General features: G+C 37.2%; 1 protein-coding gene across 5 annotated transcripts; it reads right to left on the reverse strand.

The window, feature by feature from the left end:
* Nucleotides 1-203: 203 nt before the first annotated feature.
* On the reverse strand, nt 204-23,139 carry LOC141925982 (uncharacterized). Of its 5 annotated transcripts, none has more exons than XM_074830979.1 (13): nt 22,945-23,139; nt 22,222-22,416; nt 21,941-22,017; nt 13,883-13,958; nt 10,107-10,238; nt 9,119-9,242; nt 6,699-6,759; nt 6,550-6,596; nt 6,030-6,105; nt 5,060-5,161; nt 3,602-4,525; nt 2,690-2,800; nt 204-889 (listed from the first exon to the last, which is right to left on the reverse strand). In XM_074830979.1, exons 3-13 carry the CDS (start codon nt 21,967-21,969, stop codon nt 577-579), a joined length of 1,995 nt encoding a protein of 664 aa, XP_074687080.1. In that variant the 5' UTR covers nt 21,970-22,017; nt 22,222-22,416; nt 22,945-23,139; the 3' UTR covers nt 204-576. The 5 variants fall into 5 exon arrangements, with proteins under 5 accessions (XP_074687080.1, XP_074687081.1, XP_074687082.1 ...); XM_074830980.1 differs by lacking the exon at nt 22,945-23,139 and adding an exon at nt 10,914-11,098 and having other exon boundaries at nt 22,222-22,724; XM_074830981.1 differs by lacking the exons at nt 21,941-22,017; nt 22,222-22,416; nt 22,945-23,139 and adding an exon at nt 10,914-11,265 and having other exon boundaries at nt 13,883-13,962.
* Nucleotides 23,140-24,484: the final 1,345 nt, after the last annotated feature.

Here is a 24,484-nt window from a genome sequence, read left to right on the forward strand (position 1 = left end):
AATCTGGGAAGAATTCTGCCATGAAAAAAGAGTGCAATTACATCAGTTCAGTTGATGGTACAGAAAATGCGGAATTAAACTGCAATGCTGCAGAAATTCTTAGCAATAATTCAAACTGCTATTTTCAAATTAAAGGATGAAGTGGACATAACTTTGCTTCATTCATTTCATAGTATTTTTTTTATAATCTCAATGCTAGTCTATCTGATAGTGCAGTATTTTATTATGACTTTTGCATCTGGAAATTACATACATTTTAAAGAAATGTAAAACAAAAGACACAACTACAATCACTTAGAAAGTTGTTTGGTTTAAGGTACGGGGTTCCAATTTCATTAAAAGGAAGGACTACTTTAATTCCATGTGTACTGAGACCTTGTCTCCAACCACACTTAACAAATACACCCTAATAAATTTAAAGAACCAAACATCAGTAGAAGCTAATCTTACAATAGAGACCAGTTCTCTACTACTGAAATTTGCATTTTCCTAATTTGTTAAAAAAAAAAATTGGTCCACATACAAAGTAAAATGGGTAAAAGTAAGTCTAAGCTGAGCAAACATTCTCCTTTTTATTCAGTTCCAGTTGTAGCGGTCTCTTGGGGGTAAATCATAATGTGTTCTCTCTTCCTCTTCAGGTCCATAATCTAATGGCAGACCATAATTGTAATCAACTGTTACAACTGGTAATCTTTTGCTTTGTTCCATCTCTCTGGTAGCTTCACCTTGAAAAGGTTTTCTTTCATAGTCTATTGAACTATCTTCTTGGTGTACAGATGAAGATGGATGCATTGTTCGTGAAGAATATGGTGCAAATCTGTTTTTTCCTCTATTAAATTCATCTGAGGGATGCATTCTCCTATTGTCTTCAGGACAATTTGGTCGATTACTGTAAGAAGAACAAACATGAACAGTGAAATCCTTAGAAATAACAGTTGATTTATTGTTGGTGGCCACCATTAGAAATTAAACTTGTGTAACCTTGAAAGAACAATTCAGACCCTCATTGTTTTTACCCCCTAAAATTAAAATCCTCTCTTCTAGATGTTGCAAACTGGTTTATATTAATTTTTCAATTCTAGTGATTAAAATTACAGCTCTTCATAGTAAGTAATTCTATTAGAAGATGTTTTGTTTCAAGTGCTGTTTCTAATTAAAATTCCCTGTTGACTGAGGGTTTCTTCCCCTCGGGGCCATTTTTGTTCCTAAGCCCATGTTTTCATTTTTGTGAATAATACGTAATAATAGCTCTCTAGCACATAGTCTCAACAGGCAATAATGTACTTTGGATTTATAGCTCCAAATCTTTTAATTATTAATTCTTCTGCAATAGAAGACTCACTCTCCTACAAAACACTTATAGAAGGATCTAAAAATGCATATACAATATATATATTTTTTGTTCTGGATTCTCTTTATTCTCAAGTACCTTCCTTACTTTGTAAAGTAAGTTGTGTATAAAGCCAATTCAGAACAATTGTTATAATTTTAAAATCTTCTCCCTCACTGAACCATAGATGCATTTAAACTGGAAAGGGATCTCCAGAAGTACCTAAGGCCACCTGCTCAAAGTAGGTCTAATTAGATGAGTTTGTGCAGGGGCCATGTCCAGCTGAGTTTCAAGTCTCTCAAAGGATGGGGATTCCACAGCTGCTCTGGGCAACCTGTTTCAGTGTCTGACCATCCCTCACTGTATAACTCATTAGCTTGCAGACAGCAGTTAAGAGTTAAATATAGCACGTGTACTTTGCTTTTTTGCTTACTGTCAATAGCTTTTCGTATTTTGTAGTACGTTAGCTTGAACTGTGCTTGTCGTGTCAATAACTTAACATTAGGGATTCTCAAGCCATTTCATAATCACACTCAAACTCAATATAGATGGACCACAAATCAGTCACATTTGCTGTCCTGGTTTCAGCTGGGATGGAGCTAATTTTTTTTTTTCCTTCTTCGTAGTTAGATAGTGCTGTGTTTTGGATTCAGTATGGGATTTGATATGAGAAGAATGTTCATAATGTACTGATGTTTTCAGTTGTTGCTAAGAAATCAAGGACTTTTCAACTTCTCATATCCTACTAGTGTGCAGGTACACAAGAAGCTGGGGGGGAGCAGAGCCGAAGCAATGGACCCAAGCTGGCCAATGTAATATTCCATATCATCTAACAGCATGCTCAGTACACAGATATGAGATAGAGATATATATATCAGGGTTGGTTGGGAAGCTCACTTTGGTTTCTGGGATTGTGGTTTCAGGATTCTCTCTTCTCTGGGATTACTAGCCAGAAATGGAGTGGACATCAGTCAGTGGGTGGTGAGCAATGACATTGTGTATTACTTGTTTGTATTTTCTATTGCTACTATCATTATTATTTTTATTTTATTTCAATTAATGAATTGTTTTTATCTCAACCCACAAGTCTCCTTACCCTTACCCCTCCAACTTTCTCCACCATTCCCTGGGTGTGGGGGAAGGTGAGCGAGTGGCTGTGTGGTGTTTGGCTGCCGGCCAGGTTTAAACCATGACACCTGCTCAGTGTTCAGATTCAATGGTTTAAACCACATTTAAGCAAAAATACTAACATCAATTTTTACACCGTGCAGTTAATTTGTATTTTTTAGCTGGGAAACTGGGTGAGTAACAGTAAAAAGGTTAAGTCAGAAAAAACAATGTATGAAATCTGATATCTACCTATAACTTCTGTTAAAGTCGTCATTATCAGACCCATAATCTCTGTGAAGTGAAGGAGATGAGGAGAAATGAGGTTCTGGTATATTTTCATGGGAAGAAAAAGACTGACTTCTGCAAATAACCAAAAGAATCACACATTAAGAAGAGTACTAATGGTTGCAAGCTTTTGAAAAATATGTGTTTATCAAATGAAATAAAAATATTTTTACTTTTAAGTAAAATTTACTTAAAATTTTAATAAAAACTATCTTAATTGTATTAACACCTCAAAATGGTATGCTTCAGTGTAATGATTTCCTGTTTCAGCTGCACAATGGAAGAAATTAAACTTTACTAGCCCAACAAATATCTGAAATACCTGCTGAAAGATTAAAAATAATTTAAAATATGTCAGAATCCAATAGGTTTACTAATAAGTGATACATGTATTTGGGAGAGTACAAGTTCAGAAGCAAAGGGATTTCTAACAAGTTATTAACTCATGGAATAAACAAATTCAAGTCAAACTTCCTTGTAGCGTTACTGTTTATCTCTGTTTAGCTGAGGGCATAAATAAAATTTCATATCCTTTTCTGTCTTGAGGATTGCTTTTTAAATGTAAGTTTCTATACAAAACAAAGTGGGACAAAGGGCCTTGTTTCAAGCTGACTCTAAAAAGGAAAGGAAACACATAAGCTTTAAAGAAGCACAACCTTCTAATTTAGGAAACATTGGCTTTCAAAGCTGCAACACTCCAACCCTTTCATAAATCAAAATAAAAAGAGTTAATTAACTGATCATTTATACATGATCTTAACAGGATGAATAATTGATTTAAAATTAATTTATTTTAACAAATTAATTCATTTGAAATTTAATTTAAAAGCACGGAGGTTTACACTTTTATTCTCTAAAGCTCAAGGATGCTTTTACCTGTCTGAACACCATTCACGTGGCAAGTCATTGTGACCTGGATGTTCATGAAAAGGTCTTGGCCTTTGTCCATGCCCTTTGTTAACATAATCAAAATCTTTTAACTGAGTCTGTTCCTGTAAGTCATCATAAGGCTGATGGTCATGGAAAGGTCTGCGCCTTTGTCCAGGACCTTTATTATCATAATCTTTTAGTTGCATCTCTGTTTGTAAGTCATTGCGAGGCTGGTGATCATTGAAAGGTCTCAACCTCTGCCCACGACCCCTATTAACAAATTCAAAATCTCCCAATTGCATTTGTGGCTGTAAGTCATCATGTGACTGATAGTCATGGAAAGATCTTGGTCTTTGGCCAGGACCTTTGTTGACGCAATCAAACTCTTTCAACTGCATCTGAGTCTGAAATTCATCACGAGATTGGTGGTCATGGAACGGTCTTCGTCTCTGGCCCCGGCCCCTGCTACCAAAATCAAAATCCTTTGACTGCATGTCTTCCTGCAAGTCATTATGAGATGGATGGTCAGGAAAAGATCTCTGCCGTTGTCCATGGCCTCTGTTAAATTCAATATCCCTCGATTGTCTCTCTGCCTGTATATCATCATGAAACTGGTGTCCATGAAAAGGTCTCAACCTCTGTCCAGGTCCCTTGTTACTGAAGTCTAGGTCCTTTGGCTGCATGTCTTCTTGATAATCGTCATAAAACTGGTGATCAGGAAAGGGTCTTCGTCTCTGTTCTGGTCCCCTATTGTAGTCCCAATTTCTCATCTGCATTGGTGCTCTTAAATCATCCTGAGCCTGACGGTCATGAAATGGTCTTCGTCTTTGTCCAGGTCCCTTATTAATGAAATCAAAATCTCTCAACTGTATCTGTCCTTGCAAATCATCATGAGAGTGATCATCATAAATTCTTAATCTTTTCCCAGACCTGTAAAGAAGTTTTTGTTTTAAATAGAACATCATACTTTTAAGTGCTACAAGTCATTAATGAAAACAAGTTTTTTTAACCAAGAATTGATATGAAAGACATTGCAAATATATAGGTATCAAAGCTACTAAGAATCCAAACTGTAAGCAAGATTATAAAACTTTCAGTGTCATAGTCGAAGCTGTGACAAATATCTAATTGTAATTCTATAGCGCTTGTTGAACAGGCAAAACCAGAGATTCCGAATGAAAGATAACTGTAGATTACTGTAAAATAATAAAGGACAGGCAAAGTAAAATTCTAAATTTTGCCAAGTGAACTAATTACGTACTTCTAATAGCACACACTGCCTTTCTTTCCCTGATCTTTTCACTGTTTTGTTAAATTCTGTAAATACATTTTGCATGAGTAGCCTATATTCACAAAGTCTCTTTTAAATTAGACTATCTATAGTATTTTCAATAAGAAGCAATTATCTTTCCCCCCTTGTGGTTTTTTTTTGGCTTTTAATTCCATGGTTCAGAAGTCTATTACCCCTGAAAATCTTCATTTGGGAACCGCTCTACAGGTCCTTCCATTGCATGTGGTGGGGGAATAATATCTTCATCTGAATCCCATACATCCATTCCAAGGTTGCTAAGAATAACAAAAACATCTCACATAAACTTCTTTTTAAAAACATATTATTGAGAGAAAAAACAAACACACATAAAATTCTTCAGTTCAGAATAATGGAAATTTTTGTATGTTAAGTTACATTTATAGACATTCTTATCTTAGCAGATTTTAATCTTGTAAATTTATTTGGGAAGGGGCTGCAGGGAAAGCAAAGAGAATACCTAAACTTCATAACCTTGGAACAACATCCTAAAGGATGTGAGACAAGCACCATACCTATTCAAAAATCTGACATGGGACTAATTTAATCATGCACAGACTATAAAACAATGATAGCAGTAAAACAAAGGGCATTCAATTAATCTAAAAAGAGGCAAATCAGTCAGGCACAAATAACTTAGGAAGATGTAAAGGTTAGCTGTTCTTTGGTCAATGTGATAAGGATAAAATTCTTACACACCAGGGATACAACTACTATGAACAGAGGAGTTGAGAACAATCTTCCACTTTCCACTGATCTATTTTTTTAAGTATCAACAACATCAGATCATAGAGCTTATAAAGATATCTTTGCAACAGCTCCTTTCAGCTTATAATGAGAGAATACAGAATCAATACACTTGTCACAGTATGATAAAACCACACCAACGTTCAATAGTAGTTGTCAGATTAAAAAGAAAATCTTTTGAACCATATAAATTCAAAATATGAACGAAGTACACCACACTTCATGTTATTCATATCAGAAGTCTTACAATATATGTGTAGTTGCATACTAAAGTCTCAAGACGGGGTTAATTTTGGCTTATGACTGGAAGTGAACTTTTAAAAATACCAGGAGACATACTGAAAAAACTTAAGCATACAACTAAAAGCTTTTGTTTACCTTCTCATTGGTTGTGTTCTGAGGTCTGTGAGATACACAAGACCATCCATGCGATGACCTCTAGCATCACCAAAAGCTGAAGAAAAAAAGATACAAGTCTAATGAAATGTGCTCAAATTGAGCCACAAAAACGTGAAAGGCAAGTTTCTGTTCACCATGAGATGCTGAATTTGAAACAATTCTAACTTGTTATTAAATAGTTCAGCAAGCTGGCATCATTGCAGCATTTTTTTTTGAACAACTGAAACTTGTAGTGGTAGAAACCTATGACTGAAAATCCTTCAAAGCAAAAGGAAGAAAAAAGATTTTAAGCAGCTGAAACATACTCCTACTATGCTCTTAATTTGCTCATCCTCAAATCTTGCCTGGAATAGAATCAGCAGTCAGACAAAATCTTCTATGGAAGCCAGGACATGAAATAACTAAAGATACTAAAAAAGAATTGTAGTATTTGTGAATATAGTTGTAGTAATTGTGAATTACAACCTGACATGTGCTTTAGTTCGAACTGTATAAATACCTTGGATTGCTGCCTCTGGATCCCAGCCTTCAACATCTATAAGATACCTGAAAAAAACCCACAATTATATTATTGTCCCAAAAGAATTACAGATTAGTAAGAACACTATCTTTTGTGAACAATGATTTCTCTTTTTATACAGCCCTTACCTACATATAAGGTAGCCAGTTCTATTAATTCCATTAGTACAGTGAACGCCAATGAGTTTCTCTATCAAAAAGGAAAACACAGACTTTAGAAATTACTAAAAAATTAGAGCAAGACAGAAAAAAACAAAGCTGCACTTTTTCTAACAAAGTAACAATAAATAATGCTTGCTATTTACAAAATTATACTGTCATGTCTGTAAAAGAACAGATACATGCAGACTTTGTCCTCTTCATGCTGGATCTCTAGCAGCAGTTAGCTCACTACTTCCAAACCTGTGAAGACTGAGATTAACTCTGTAGAACGTAGGAAAATAACAAAGAGGAGAGATGACAGGTAAAGTGGCTGGCCTCAGCCAGAACTGCAGTAACAGGAGAAAAAGAATAAAATATGGTTTTGAAAGCAAATCTAAACAAGCAAATGTAAAATTGAGGAACTTAACTTACACATTCTTGTAAAATTTACAAAAAGAAAACTACACATAGTGCCCCTAGTGTCTAGGAACATGAAAAGAAGCACCAGTAATCTTTAAAAAAATCTTGTCTTTTTGGGAAAGGTTATACTAATCAGCTAAAGGCTAAAAAAGAAGAATAACAACTTACTATTTCTAGGGTGTTTCAAATGAGGTATTTCCAACAGAAATAGGGAAACACTAATACAGTCATGCAAGGCACTGATAAAACCTCATCCAGACTATCCCATACAATTCTACTCACCCATATTTAATGAAAAAAAAAAAAATCAAATTGAAATATGTATAGCAAGGGCTACTATAATGGTCACATAAGAAATGTATGAGAAGGGATCTAGGAAGCTTGTCCTACTTAGTCTGTAAAGCCAAATCTGAGATACTGAATATAATAATGGAGATGGAGCACAACAATACTTAAGGGCAAAGTTGGCATAAGAATAAATGTATATTAACTGATTGAGAGTTTTAGGCTAGATTTTAGAAGAAAAACTTTAATCATCAGAAGAACAAAGTTGTGGCAGAGACAAAGTACTGACAGGCGGTCTTTGAAATGGGACTTGATAAATTTTTGAATGAGATAAAATGTAACTATTTCCCACAGATCAGGACAGTTGCATTGCCATGTAAGTTTACTGTAAGTTCAGACACTAAAAAAAAAATACTTCTCAAATTATTTTTAAGAAGAATCCTGAGAAATTTTAGGGGTAATCTAAAACAGAGTGCAAGTTACGACGAGTAAGTTAACACAGAAATGAAAGTTCTCCCAACTCTGAAGTTACATAAGCCCTGCCAAAATGGTCTTACTAGTTGGATCTGCAGGTCTTCATCCAGTAACAAATTAGTAATTGATTCTCTCAATTCTGAGAATTAGAAATAATTAGATTCAAATACAGATTATTCTTTGTCCCATGAAATATCACTAGATCAAAACTAGAAGAAAACTAATAATCTCCAAGTAATTTCCCTAAGCCAAAAAAGAGCAAAGGAAGAATTTACACACTAACTTCCTGAGCAAGGACATGGGCTGCTTCTTATACCTTTTAATTTTCCCAGCACTTCTAATTCAGGCTCTCATACCTGAGATTTAGGTCAGAGCTCTTTCACAAAACAGAATTGACCATCCACAGCAAAACCACAGTTATGCTCTGCAGCAAAAACTGTATGCACTCAGGCAGTTAATATCTCTACTTTCTCATAGAAAATGTCAAAGTAACCACCGCAAATAGCATGAAAAAGCTTGAAAGAATGGTCCTCCAGTACTGGATAGACAAACAGTTAAAATCTGGCTACAAAGAATCACTAGCAAAAAAAGTGAGTAGGTAAAAGCTGCAAACAGGCTGTGGCAAAATACATGCAAATTTATTTCCGCAAAAAGTGCCTTATACCATCTCAGCAAGAACTGTACTATTGCATAAACACTAAAACAGCAGCAGAGCCACACTGTGGAAACACTGACACTGTGTCTGTAATATGATTTTTAAGAATTGCTAGGATATGAGGGCAATAATGGACTCATAAATCAAAAAACTGCTACATCAGACTAAACAGACTTAAGTTGCTCACCCATATCATTGCCTAATGCCATCAGAGAAACCCTGTGCTATTTAGAACATCCATAAAGAGCTGGCAGCTACAACACTAAGCTGATGGTAGACAATTTGGGTCAGACAGATGAAAGCCTTGTTGCAGTTGCTTTGACACATCACGCAAATGTAAGTATACTATTAGGAAGGGCATTTTAAGTTACTAGCCATTTTGAAAAAGACATGTTTTGAATATGAAAAAGATATGTGGTTCACATAATGTATTTTATTATGGTAATAACATGGAAAGTGCTACGTAAACTCAGAGAACCCTGGTGTCGTAAGTATCTGTTGAACTTACTAAATGATACAGCTAGCACTGAAATAGAATTTTTGTTTTATTACAGCATAAGATGCTGATATTTACCATTTTCCGCATTTTCCCATAAGAATTTTCTGACCCATTTTTTGAACTGTAGGATAGTAGCGTTATCGGGGACTTCGAGTCCAACAGTATAAAGTTTCTTATACTGCACACTTTTAGGTAAATCCTAACAATAAGAAGAAAAAAAAAAAAGGTAAAATTATTGAAGACTTGCATCAATGAAAAACCTTAAGCAGTATCTAACATAATGCCAATGTAGAACAGTACTTCAAATCCTGAGCAGAAACTGAAAACAAACTGGACACAATCCTATACAGATACACTCTCAGAAACAACCATTTGCATTTCCACTTTAAAGACCTGATCTCAAACAAAGAACAGTTTCCACAGAATACTTATTTATTCCTGCTAATAAGGCAGCACATTAACTAGAGAGAGCAGATTCTTGCAATTCCATTCTAACCCATTTTACACTTAGTAGCAATATTTATCCCTCCCACCCACAATCACATATATACTCACATATTCACGCCCTTAATGCTTACAGCTCATGTACCTTCAAAGATTAGCATTCAGTTTTAACACTATTTTTTCTTCTTTTCAGTAGGAGGCTGATTAACCACAATTGTTTGGACCATACTGGTAAAAAATTTGAAATTAGTATAGCAGTTTAAAACTGTATACTTTCTTGGTGGATTCCACTGAAAATCAGTAATAAAAGATACTAGGAATAAATGAGAATGTCTTCGGGACATGGACTGTAAGTCTTCTGCATCTTTCCTGTGGTGCCTGGCACTGAAGTCTTTATCCATTACGCTGGGTTACCATAATACAAATAAGCCACAAATGCAACTAGCTGGGAGAATAAGTTACTTCCTCTGCGATAAAACATTTAGCTAGCTTCTATTGGAGACACAAAATAAGCCTAGATAGGTCACTTGTCTATTCCAATTCAAGGTAAGCAAATGTGTAAATACTTTAAAACAAATGTTTCAGTAACTATTTTATTTTGTTATTATACTTATATTACCTTAACTTCATAGTATCGTGTGGTGTATGTCAAATCAATAATTAATCCAAGCTCCACATTTAGGGCTTTCATTGCAGCAATTAAGTCTTTTGGTGTAAATTTCTGGGTTGGAGTAAGCCTCTGGTTAATTGCCTACAATGAAAATGGAAAAGAAAAATTTTCTTTTTAAGTTCCAATAACAAGATATTTGTAACATTCAGCTGTTTTAATTCGGACTAGGAAACATCAGTATTCAAAAGGGAATGTTTACAGTATCAGAACCGTATCCATGTATACATGGATAAAAGGTACCAAATAAAAGGAAGCAAGAATTTGTTGTGTATTCATTCAGATGAAAATGCAAGAAAATGTGTGAGAACTTCCATTTGTACAATGTTAACAAACATTGTTAAAATAAGCACTAATTTGATAGACATGAAAATTCTGCAAAATGCAGCATGTATATACTGATTTTTTAAGTAACTAAACACAACTAAACACACTAAAAAGCAAAACACCACAATCCACTTTCCCCCAAACATACTTTGTCCTGCACAGTAACACAAAATTAACAGTGTATTTCACATAAAACATTAGAAGTTGTGATACAAGAGTTCATTTCTTCTATAGGTTTTAACTTTCTCCCCACAAAAGTTGTGCAGACATCTTTGTCCCTGTTTCATCTCTTGACAGAGTGTACTTGCAAGTCATTTAGCACTAGGAAATATTAAATAAGACTAAAATATGGTGACTAAGAAAGATGCATGTTGGTGGGTAATGAATAATTAATTTCATTTGACAGAAACAGTGGGAAAAATGTTTACTCACCCTATTGTAGCTGTGTTTTTTGAAATTTGTTCTTCACTCTAGGTATGAAAATGCCTCATATGCGCAAGACCGGATTTTCTCTGAATAGTGCACTTGTCCATTGTGAGAGCCTTTTGACACAGGCTCAGCCACAACCAATAAAGACAGTGGCAAAAGATGCAGCAGCCTCAACCACCTCTCAGTTCCTTTGTCAACAAGAAATTCAAGCAGACTGGACTCAGAACTAATGGAAAGGAAGGCAGCCACAGACCACATACCTCTTAGAACCACAGATGCTATAGGGTAACTAACCATTCCTTCTTCTGACTGTACAGATTATAATCTAAGATGCTAGCAAGCACTTATCTCAAGTCTGGAAACAGAGATAGGAAACAAAATTAAAGAATAAAGAGCAGGACAGTCCTATCAAAGCCGGTATGCGATTACGAAGCTTGAGCTAAAAAGAGTAGCATAGAAAGCATATAGAAGTATCCAGTATATGTATTTCAGATACTGGTGCACTGCTGAAAAAACAGTGGATGTTGTTGAGGTTCAAACAAACTGATCATGAGTCAGTTATCTCACTGCTATTCAGCAGTGACTTTTAGTAAAAATCTGAAACTGAACTTACTAACTTTGAGGTGACAATAGTGAACCTGCAAAAGGTCTGTGGTAGAACATTAAAGAATTTTTCCTTTTACTATGTAAAGTCACACAAACTTAGGTGGAATACAATTTACAAAAATAAGGTATCTATAAACATATTGCTTGATTGAGTGAACAGTTAAATGTATTATGAAACACTATGTTTTGAAAGACTATTTGGAATTTTCTGAAAAACTACTGCTGAGTATTCATAGTTTAGGTGTTTAATTGGGCTTTGAGAATGTGACAAATCTGTATCAATTCTAAAATCCTTCTAACAGCATGGGATAGAACACGGCCAGTCCTTACTATGCTCCAATGTTACTGTTAGCATTACAATGATGATCTGAAACGACGGACAGAAAATCCTTTCAAGTAAACCCATGATCATAAAGCCTCTTTACTAGCAGCACATCTTCTGCTAGAACAATAACCCTTGAGTCTTGAAATACTGAAAATATGTCTTCTCCCTTTGGGTGAAATCACCAATCGTCAATTTCCTAATAGGTAGCAAAGAAGGAAACTGCTGCATATTTAAGATCTCTGTTCCACCAGTTTAATAATAGGACTTCTGATAGACTATGACCAATCAGGTCTTCAGCATTTCCAGACAGATTTACTGACCTCCACCATCTGTAAAGACCATCACAGTTTAGCCAGTTACATATTTTATGTGTATTCTGCCACAAACTCCACAAGCTTCAAGCCCAGCCTCTGGCAGACTTGTCATTTCTGTATCTTGCATAACTGAGACTGAACAAACTGAAGGGACAGAAATGTTACAGATTTTGCTTTCTTGGTTACCAGACTTTGTATCTGGCCAAGTTCAAAGACAGCTTCACAGAACACGGAGATCTATACCCCAGTGAGCAACACACTGACACAGAGCGCCTACTTGTGTTAGAATGTCTGCCCTTTTTATGATCTCTGGTGGAGCTCCTTCCAGACTATCACAGGAGCTACAGGGAAGGAGTAAAGGTAGCAACAAAGTATCTTCCTCTGAAATCTGACGTGACAGGGAACTGGACATATATGCACTGAACAAATCCTGCCTCAAATAGTGCATCTATGCAAAAAATTTGTGCTGGATCACATGGAATTACAAGAGCTGATGATGCAAAAAATCCTCTCTCAAATACCCCAATATCAAAGAAGGTAATTATAAATCTACGGAATTTTATATTCACTGTTAGATCTATTCACTGACGGTCATGGTAGAAAGACACACAACTATTGTACAATCCATCAGTACCATGGAGAACATGATCAATGTAAAGTATGAGATCCTTGGTGTCAAGGGAACCAAACCATCATACTAGAGCTGTAAAAGCAGCTGCAGGAAGCAAACCCTGCAAGCATTCCACTTCAGTTGTTGCTGATAAAAGTGAACTGAATGGTGACTGAAAACATAATGAGCAATAATATACCAGAAGAATCAATTTTTTTTATATGAATACTAGAGTGCAATCTGTAGGCAACAGCTTAGACACAGTATTTACTCTTAACTGCTAAGGTTATGTCTAGCCACTGAGCTTTAAAAGAGCTTAGAAACTTTTACCTTCTGCGTATCTGAGGCAAGGACTTGTAAGAGTTAATTTATACAGCACTTGTGTTAATTTATACAAAAGGGCAAATTTGCCCTATTTGCCCTAATTTGTCCTATGTCTCAATCCACCAAAGATCTGAAGAGTGTTTTTTGACAGACTCCACATTTTGTATTGTCACAAAGAATTAAAAGATCTGACTCACTGTATTTAATAGATTAAGATGGTTAGTAAGAATCTAAAGGAAGTACTAACACATTACTAAAAAAAATCTAATTTCTTCTTTAAATATACTGCACTCCTCCAGATCCCTGAAGCTTTTTGCTTATGAAATTGGTAACCTGAATCTATCATTTTAAAAGTACTGCAGTAGCTGGTATCCTAATGAGTCCTTAATTTCCATAAAATTAAATTTTGGCTTACATTGCATAGATTGTTACTCATATCATAACCCCTTCCATAGGATTTTCTTACAACAGTCATGAAAAGATGTTAAATAAGATAATGAATTTAGGCTACTTAATAGTGATCAAATGAATTGTGCTGATTGATTAGAGATTTGATGATTCTTAAAAGATATATAAAAAGAGTTAACAAGAAACACAAATTTTAAAAGGAAGAGAAAAAATACAGAATATTATGTAAAAAAAAACCCCACTAATAGATGTCTGGAAGGGCTAAATCTGAATAAATTATTTTGTCATAAAACTTTCCTGAAGTTTGCATGAATATTCATGCTATTCTTCATTACTTTTGCACTGTATCTAATACAGCCAACATGCAGTTACTTTTTATACATACCCCTTTTAAAGGTACTTTGAATGCAATAAATCTAGTTCCTGGTATAGGCTGTCCAACTGGTGTCAAACTCCGCCATCTGTAATGAAACAAATATTTATTTTTAAATATTTTCAAATGACATGGTTCAACAGAAGCAACCTGCTGCTTCACGTAAAACTTGAATAAATATATATTCCCTCTTAGGATTAAAACTTTGGTAAAACTAAGCACATAAAAATTATGCTCCTTTAAAATTATAATAACCGTTATTTCAAGCTATGTAAAGATGTGAAGTATCTTACAAATATCAGGCAAATCTAGTGCCCTATTTCACAGTTTGAACATAATAGTTATTTCAGACTTCTCCAAGCAGAAAGATAGCTATCTTTTTTTCTATGATGGGCCATGCAGCTACTAGCATAATCTATTACAATTTAGATTTTCAAACAGCAGGATCCAATAGTTCCTAAAATTCCTTGACTACATAAGCAAACAATTATAACTGATTTGCACAAGTTTGAAAAAATGGCCAATTAAATCCTGATATGTAAGTGAAATCTTTTTAAAAACCCATCTTCCTCAATCCATCTTGGTGAAACTGCCCGTTTCACCAAGAAACTAAGAGCTTTTTAGAATAACTACAAAAATTTGTTATTATATATTTGAAGAAAATTAATAGATCAGCATTACTTTGGGATAAAAGAAACAGGGAGTTGCCTTAAAGATGCTGGAAGAATATCAACAGAATATTCTACAGCATTGATTGGGGCAGCTTATTTAGCACACTGCACAGCCTACATAAAGACATTTTTATTGTTTGCAAGTCTAAAGTCAGGAGCCATAATAAAATGAATCTTTATTCTCTGTAGAGCACCACCACAAAGAAAATACTTCTTAGAGATAATGTGCATGATTGTTGTTATCACACAGTAGAGTTATGTTCCCAAATCTGCAAGTATTCCATGAAGCGGTTTCAAGGTATCATCAGGAAATTTGAAAACAGCCTTTTTCCTTCCTTCTTCAACTTTCAAAATTACCTCCCCTCAAAATGGTAGGACAGTATTTACAAACAAGTAGCACCAATATAAAGCAAAGCAGACGGGTAAGATTCAACAGGTAAAAAACTATTGTTAACTTATAGTTTTTTTCAACTTGGCTGAATCAAACACTTTTTAAAAGTTATATGCTTGCATCTATAATTTAATTGACAATGAAATGCAAAGTTTACTTTCATTAAAAATACAAAGCTTCTAGATTTTGGAAATGTGTTTACATTGTAATATGCTTCTTTTTCAAAGAAACACACTTGTCTGCCTTTCTTTTGGGACTTTGAAAAATACAGAGAATATTCCATCACACCACAACTTAGCAAAAATCACCTACTAATACAAAGATTTCTTACAACACTCAAAATACCAGTAATTCCAAAACCACAAAGAACTGGTGTTCACAAATTCTACATTGTACTGAAAAAACTCTTTATGTATCACATTTCAGAGATTTCATTTTTTAAAAAAGTATGAAAAGCTTTATCTGAACAGGAAAACAAGTTAACCAGCAGATCAATTTTATCTTCAAAGAAGTAACTTGCTAAATTTAGGACTTTAATTTCTTCTCCTCATGCGAGGACAAGTTATCTCTATGACCTCAGAAGATGCAGCTGGATGACTTAAAATCTACATCACCTTTTTGCATTTTCAGCTAGTACTTCAATTATTAACATACAAAATATTTTCATAAGATTCTTTAACACTGGAAGTGCCCATTCACTTACAATTTTCTGAATTAATGTTTAAATGAATCTCTCCCTTTAAAGGGAGCATCCAACAGCTTCTAGATTCCTGTTTTCCATTAAACCACATCATTTAAGAAATAAATTGAATATTGTATTTTAAAATATTTTAACCACTCAGTGTTTTGCTTTGTTCACAATTCCCATACAGGACCATAACAAAGCCAGATGTTGGATGGCAAAAATCTCAATGGAATATCCATAATTATACTTATCATGGTATATAAATAACATTACGATTCATAGATGCTTGGAAGTAACAAAGGAAACACTTACAGCATGGTGACCAGATGCATAACTGATACTAAGAAATCATGTAATAATCTACTACATCAATGTCTTCAGAACTAATTTATCCTTCTTGTCTTCATAAGCTAAAGAACAGATTGATGCTCACAATGTAGACATACAGATGCTTAGTTTAATGGAAAAGAAATGAAATAACAAAGGAGTAATAACTCATCATTAGGAAGACTGTTGCAAACAGCTGCCACACAGAAGACAGATACAAGGTGAGAAGGTGTAAGGGCAAGCCAGAGATTAAATCACTGAGAGGCCCTTGCAGTAAAACCTTTGACTGAATTCTAAATTATTACAGGAACTTTGTACCTCATAATTGCAATGAGGGAACAAAAACAGTCTCCTACTTCATATATTCCCTTACCTTAGGATAGCTGCATACAGGGGAAAAAAAAAAAAAAAGAGCACATTCTCAATCACCGTAGTTTGAAAAACACTGCTCAAAAAATTACATTTCATGTATTATACAAGAAAAGTGTTCTAACTTGACAAGTCTTCCAAAGTGAATTTTCAGGCTTGTAAACTTCAGAGTCTGGTATTGTGCACTAGTTGCAAAATATGAAAACAAAAATCTGAGACTATGTTCCATTTATTCTAGTTTAAGATTGATAAATTGTATATGAATCAAGATCACAAACAGTGTAAATGGACCGAAGATATTGCCGGAGCTAACTGGCACAAAACCCACAACATAATAAAATTATCTTCGTTTCAAGAAGTGCTCAAAAAAACCCAAACCACAAAATCTACACAAAAACTGTGAAGTCTGCCCTGCGCATGGTTCAATTTTATCTCATTCACTTAATTTTAAAAAGGTACTAAATGCTGTGAACCTTATTTAGGTGTATATTTAATCTGAACTTCTGTTAAAATTAATTACAAAGTCAGGTTTAATAGCAGCTCCTGCCTTTTGCTAATTTTAATAACTCTAGAAATTACATGTCTTTATTTAAAACAAGGAAATACTCTTCTTGCTTTTACTCTTAAACTTCCAAATAGAATTAGAAAATGGACTGTACCTAGAGATATAGAAACTAGTGCAGCAAATGCTGTCATAGAGATAAAACTAACAAGAACACAGTATTTTTTCTTCAGCCTAGTTCAATTACTCTTTGCTGCTACCTCTACCAATAAAATGTACAAAATGCTTTACAAAAGTAGGATTTAATCTGACAGCCAGCCATATTCACATATACATGTTTAGAAACATTTTGAAGGAAGGCAGAAATAAAAAATCCCAACCACAACAGACTAATTACCTTATACAGTAAGACAATTTAAAGGCTGCCATAAATTAGAAATTCAGATCTTTAATAACCTGCTTTCGCTAGGAAAACTATGAGTGGAAATCTACCATGATTATCACAAATACGAGCAATTAGGAACCAATAAGAAATGATCAAATAAAAGGCTTAAAAATCTTATTTTCTTTAATTAGCAATGTAAAATAGGCTTTGTACAAATTCTGAACTTTTTCTCAGATTAAGGGATTGACAGAACAATGCACCAGGATTACACAGTTTGTTGTCAGACCTTAATAAACTTGGGGGTTTATTCTCCTGTATTTAAAGCCATTTAAATCCTCCCAGAAAAAAATCTGCAAAATCAGCAAGAAACTCAAAAGCTGCTGACAGCTCTATGGTAGAAAACGAGCAGAAAGCACTCTTCATCAAAAAATATAAAGGCTATGTGTTCCATGTTATCTTTAAAATTATATTTTAAAAGAAACTTCAGCATACTGCTGCAGAACTAAAAATTATCTCAGATTGAAATTAAGCAAAGATTGGCTAAGGAGATAAATTCAATTTTGTTCTGTTGTCAACAAAGGAGTATGGTTAAGAACTATAGGTGACAGGGACTAAAGAAAGTAAAACTCTTAGAGAAGAAGTCCAGGTAAGGGCAGAAATGACCAAAGACAAGTGAGCTGCAAATGCAGTTACAGGAGCAAAGACATAAATAAGCATTTTAACAAGCATGAATGAGAATTGTGACACATGATTTGTGTCCTGTTTGAACCTAAGTGGAAGGAAGAAAGGCAGGAGTCAAAGTTGTTATCACAAGACTTAGCACCATCATCATTCTTGTACCAATGACTAAAAGGTAATAGAGGCTTGAGTGAAAAACAAGCTAGACATGAAGTAGCTGAAAGGACAGCAGGAAGTTTCCTGAAAGAGACAGTGGTATCTTACTGAGACACAGACATGAAATTTATTTCTATAACTAGAAATAAATCTAAGCATTTACATCACAGAGGTAATAGCTCTGGCCATAGAACCAATGCCATTCACATTAGAAATATGTTGTGATAAGAATCTAATATGGAATCATGCAAATTCAGAGAAACACTGCAGTTTCCCAACACAAATAACAGTCAGAAGACGACATATCCAGGAAGAAACTGAAGTCTGAGAACTTCTATACAAAACAGAATGGTTGTCAAATTGCAGACAATCTAGGTCAGCATACATTAAAGCAAACTATCATCTTAAAATCTGTGATATTTCTGGTCCTTTCACAAACAAACCTCCTTCAGAATCTCAAGAAGTGTGTAAAAATATCTGCAAATCAAACTCTTCAAATTTGCATCAAAATAGCTGTGATAGGCTTTTATGGGCCCAATATGGTAATTAAAATTTTTCTGAACTCTAAACTGTCCAAAGCCACCAAAACCCAGAATTTGCATGTTCAAATAAAAAACTAATTAAAAGAGAACATCACTTAAAGAAAAGGTGACGTATTGCACACACGATACATTTTCAATTACAGCTTTATTTTTCTAAGTTTTCAAACACATAATCAATCCATGGGCTACATGCAGATCAAGACCTGAAACTCAACCAAATACATAAATTAACCAATTATTTAACTATTTAGCTGTTGCAGTTCCCACTTCCCTATCACATTTTGTCTTCATCACTCCCAAACTACCATCAATTATCTTAAAACACAGACAGAATTTTGCCTGCCTGTCGTTTTAAACAAAAGAATCACTTCTTGGTTGAGAAAAAGTGTTAAACTAAAAAATCATTTCCCTTTCCCTCTGAAATTTCTGTGATGCTTGAATGGCTTCCAGTTAAATAAATAAATTATTACTGGTACTACAGACTCTAGTTAGCTAATCTGTTAGAGGTTTTTAAGTCTAGTTTACATGAAAATATATTACTCTGCTTATCTATTTTAATTTAAACGAAAAGCATGCATGTTTTATTGTCTTTTTCTTTAAAAATTTCAGAGATACTCAGTAAAACAACAGCAAAGAAACTAGCTTCATGCATCGTAGTAGAAGTTTAAAAGATACGTGGTCTAGATTAACCTAAGAAGCTAGCAGCAATATGCTTAGTAACAGCAGTAACCAGTGAAATGGCCTCTGTTCAAGGACAAAAGAAAAAAATCAAACAGCAACAAAAACTTAGAAAAACACTTTTAAAGAACAATCAGCTCCAAGACCAATCAACTGAGGATCACAAACTGGGCCTGCATAGCAGTCTCCAGCTTTTTAAGTGGGATAACAGAAGACATTATAGAAATGCCCATGATAAAGACAAGCTTACAGTAAACTGAGTAAGGCAAAATTGAGTATTCATTCTGAAGCCTCTTGAGTTAAGCTTCAAAGGTATGCCGAACAGCAAGGTAACAATCCAAGCAAAGCACATTATAATAGCTGTATTTTGCATAACTCTTGCTATCAAAAACCAAAAAATAAATGTGATAACAAAGATGTTTATGTAAGTTTTTAAACATAAAAAACTATGTATCAATGAACTGCAAAACACAGCACAAGTGTGACAGTGACAGGGACACAAGAACAAGAGTGGGCCAAGAACAAGGTACAAGACTGGCAGTGCAGATCCAGTGGCAACACCATCAATTAATACCACTTCAGCATTACTTTAGGTGCTGAGTACAAAGTGCTGATATGTAGCCAGGCTGCACAGTGCTATAGCACAATCCTTACGTAAAGGCAACTTTAATTACACTGCAGACACCGTATTGTAAAAGGTGATAGTAGTTAATAGCAGACAAAAAATTTCACAATTTCTTGTTTAGCTGCACTGTATCTAGCTACCTATAACTCAGCTGAAACCTCAAATTTATTGTATTGCTTTCATTAGCATAATGGAATTTGGATTAAAACTGTTAAGAACGGTATAAAGAATTGAAGCAGTAACAGAAAGACAATCTTAAAAAATGTCTATATACAGTGACCTTTTTTTGTTTACTACAGTGTTACGCAGCATCATTAAAAGCAAACCAGTTACCGATAGATTTACTGCTATTACAGTACTGTGATATGATTGAGGTTTTACTTCCATAGTACGCTACTGTCTGGACTGGTCCTTATGCTATTGTGTACCATAATCTCGCTTCTGCCAACAACTATTTCTGGGGCCAGTAAATGCATGTGCAGGATCACCTAGGTTAGTTTTCTTCACATTCTCTTCCAGGGTTCACTGCTGTTTTTTCCTGGCGTACTAAACTAATTCACAGTGAAGAACTATAACATGCTGTGCTAGCACAAAGGTGACATCAATATACTGCTGCTTGAGATTGGGAGACTGGCAGTTCCTTAAACTCCTTTACTGCCCCAAACCCAGTACTGTGGATGTCTAGCCCGAGTTGTTAATAGTATTAAGAAGTATCTGGAAAAGCTGAAAGCACTTCAGTATCATGAGCTTTGTCAGAGGGTAACACTAACTTTATAAACAATTACTCCACAGTAGATGTTTCTCTCATTGAAATATACACAGGTATTAGCTTCCAATCATAGAAGCCAAAAGTACAGTGCACTGCTTCTTCCATACTTGAGAAGAAATGCATGTAGCCTCAAAGCCGCTCCTATTTAAATGCAAGGCGGAAAAAGAAGGGAGAAATGACCACCCAATTCTCAAAGTTTTGGTAATAATTCCCAAGTATGGAGAAAACAGGGAGGACTGTTATTCTTTCAGGCTTTTTGCATTACTGCTTGCAAACCTAACCCACTTTAGCTCAATTTTGTCCAAGTTTTAACTGAAACTTCATAGAAACTTTCAGAGAAAGACATGCTTAAATAGCTTTTCTTAAATTTTATTCTAATTTTAACCCGAGTTTGTCAACTATGACAAAAACTTCAAAGTTTCTTGAAGGTATTTTAAAAATTTTGTTCATCTTTTGTTTCTATTTGTTGTTTTTAGGTCAACATATTTTGCAAGAAATAATGCTTTTTGTATTTTATTGCTCCACCTAAGAATGTTCTTAAAGACTTATTTAACACTTCCTCTGAAACCAGGATAATGTCAGCCTTTCCTCCAATAATGTATAAGCTGCAAGTTATTGTCCCATTGCAGTGTGCCTTTATTATGTCAGCACATCTCCTATCCAAGAAGTTACTACTGATGTCAGCAGTAACACATGGGTTAAACTTCTAAACTTGGACTTTTTTTCTTTCAGTAGAGCTGGAGAATAGAACTGTATCTGTTTTAAATGAGGTCATTCTGTGGCCCCCATATGCACTCCCAAGTCATTGGAAAGCCTGTATGGTGCATTTGGGTTTTTTTATTATTATTTTTGCTGATAAAACATTTTTGTTGTCCTCAGTATATTTCTGGATCTGAATCCATGAAAATATTCCTTGATCGCATGCATGCAACCACCTGCTCCAATCTTATCAGCTCTTCCTCTACTCCTGGTAGCAAACATCTGAGTAGTCAGAAGCATGGTCTACACTCCCATTTCCCCAGTAAGTATACACGTGGGGGTAAGAAGGTTAGGAAGAAGGGACTGTGTTTGGCTGTTGAAGAAGTGTTCACAGACAGGCCGGAGCATTATACTCACCTGGGGGATGAAGGGCTGGGTTGTTCCTGTCTTGGAGAAGATACCTACCTTACCTGGCGAAGGGGCAGGTGGTGAAGATGATTGTGGCAAGAAAGCACCTGGGGCAGTCAGTGCCCCTTCTCTGTGGGCAGGACTGTGCCCGCTCCTGCCTCTCGCTTAGTGGGAGGGATACTTACCCGTCGGGGATAGTATTCTTCTTTACCATGCTGAAAGCAGGAGCAGGCAGAGCAGGAGACAGCGATGAAAGTGGGCACTGCAGCAAAGGAGAGAGAACCGCGCAATTAACACGGTGCTAATCTCTTACTCCATCAGTGGGCCTTTTCACAGGGCTGACTCTCAAGGAAAATAAACCAAGCAGTCAGCTGGGGCTTGAAGCCATCCTGAACAAGTTCTGCAGCTTGCAAGCTAGCCTATTTTCTCCACTGCTACAGTACGTCAAGAGGGAAAGACAACTCACCTCTCCTCTCCAGGAGATCAAATGAAACAGAGAGGAGAGGCAGCAGGTTTCTAACTCTAGCAGCAGCGCTGCGGGGATGAAGATCTTCCTGGTAGTCCCTTGCGGGTCCCTTCTCCTGTGTCTCGGAGCACCCTGTTCGGCCCTTGTGCTCCCACAGCTAGAACTCTTGTCTCAACGAGAAGAAACTCCAGGCAGCTGCAAGAGGCGAGGCCGGCACCTCAGCAAGGGAGGGACCATCACCTGCCCCACTCTAACCTAGCCGGGTCCGATCCCGCCAGATCCCGGGCACCGTCAGCGCCCGCCGATCTCAGAGGGACCAGGGCAGGGAGGAGAGGGCCGAGGGGAGCTCCCCCGCTCCGCGGAGGGCCCATGTCCGCCGCTCCAGAGAAGACGCTTGAGGCTGGCGTGAGGCTCCCCGCTCAAAGCCGCATGTCCCCGCGAACGCAGGGAGCCCGGGCGGGACCGCCCCCGAGGGCGGCTCGGGGCGCGCTCTCAGCGGGAGGCGGCTGAGCTCGGGGAAGGAAAAAAAAGAGACCGGGACGGGGGGGGAGGGGGGGGGGGGGGAAGTCGCGGCCCGATCGCGGGGGGCCGGGCAGCCGGCTGTCGGAGAGGGGATGGGCTGTGCGGAGAAGGGCGCGGGCTGCAGCAGGAGTCAGTAACAGGGAAAGGCCCAGGCGCCAGCGAGGCGGGGCGGGGAGGACCGGGGCTGCGGGCGGCCCGTACCCTGACAGGATTTCCCTTGCAGAGGAAGATTGTTGCGAGACAGAACGTTCCCGAAAGGGTCTCGACTGCGCCTGCGCGGCAGCCAGCCAGCTCGCCGGGAGAGGGGGGACGCGCCTGCTCCGCCAGAGCCGGGCCGGGGGGCGCCGGGCGCGCGTGCGCGGCGACGAGCAGCCGGTGAACCGAGACAGCTGCTCCTCACGGCGCAATATGCGGGCGGCCAATAGGAGGCGGGGCGCCGGACGCGCGTGCGCGGCGAGCACGAGGGTGAAGGGGCAAGCGGCGGGGCGCATGCGCGCCTGCTGGGGCCGAGGGGGCGGGAGTGCATGCGCAGTGCTGGGGTGGCGGCCTGAGTGCTGCGGGGGGATGTTTCGGGCGAGCGGGGGTGGGGGGCCTGTGTTTTCGGGGGGGGGGGGGGGGGGGGATGTGCTGGGACGCGGCTGTTGTGGTGACTGATGAGGGGTCCTTCGGTTCCTCCGGGCTGGCAGGGTGGGCGGGCGGGTGTGGGTTTGTTTCAGTGGGAGGTTTTGTGGCGGGCGCAGCCCTGGTGTTCGGGCCCGGCGGCCCGGTCGAGCCGCTGAGTGAGCCGCTGCCGGCAGCTCCGCGGGGCTTTGGGGGCTTGGAGGAGGCTGTGAGGGAGGAAGGCGGGGAGCGGGCGGCTCGGGAAGGATGTGTTGGCCTCCTCTTCCATCGACAGGTGCACTACGTGCCCGTCCGCACCTGTCCCCTCGGAAGAGGTGCCAGCTCCTGCGTGCAGGGCCGCTTGTGACTCTGACTGTGTTTTCTTCGGGTATTTTGACTCGGTATGTCTGCAGTTCTTTACCACGTAATTGATAAGCCTGCTTATTAATTACAGAGCTGCAATTTAGTCTGAACCTATTGTGCTGGTATTAAAGAAGTAAAACAACTTTATTTCTCTTTGTCAAGACTGTAAACACTTATAAGACTGGAGTATTACAGATTCCAGCAACCATGTGTGGTTTTCGTTTTATTGTACTGGAGAAAGAAAAACATAAACTATAACTCCTCAATATACATTAGTGTCTTATTGCTCCTTCCACTCCATTATTGACCATTGTAAAGCAGTGTTTATATAACTTTTTGTTTACTCTGCTGAATTGAATGTACTCTGAAACAGTGCTTTTTCTGGTATATGTGTTACAATTTGTTTTTTAATGCAGACACTTCAAGCAAATGGATCCTCATCAGAAACAAAATGAAAAGTAATCTGATGAAATAATTAAGAAAAATAATTTTTAGAATGCCAGATTTCCTATTTTTGTTCACTCTATTGTAAAGTAAGAACTAGAAACATACATAGGAAATATGTGAATTCCATAAGTGTTCTGTTTTGCCAGAAATCTTCACTTTTTGACTTTTTCCCACATCTGTGGGATTTCACTAAATCAGTGGAATCAGAGTAGAGGGTTTCTAGTTAATGCTTTAGAGCTGAGAGTTCAGGTTAGAAAAAGGGTAATAATCTTTTTGATACGCATAAGAATGAAAATAGCTTAATGTTCTTTAAAACAACAAGCAACACCTG

The sequence above is a fragment of the Strix aluco genome, chromosome 7 (assembly GCF_031877795.1).
Source record: "Strix aluco isolate bStrAlu1 chromosome 7, bStrAlu1.hap1, whole genome shotgun sequence".
Classification (NCBI taxonomy): Eukaryota; Metazoa; Chordata; class Aves; order Strigiformes; family Strigidae; genus Strix; species Strix aluco.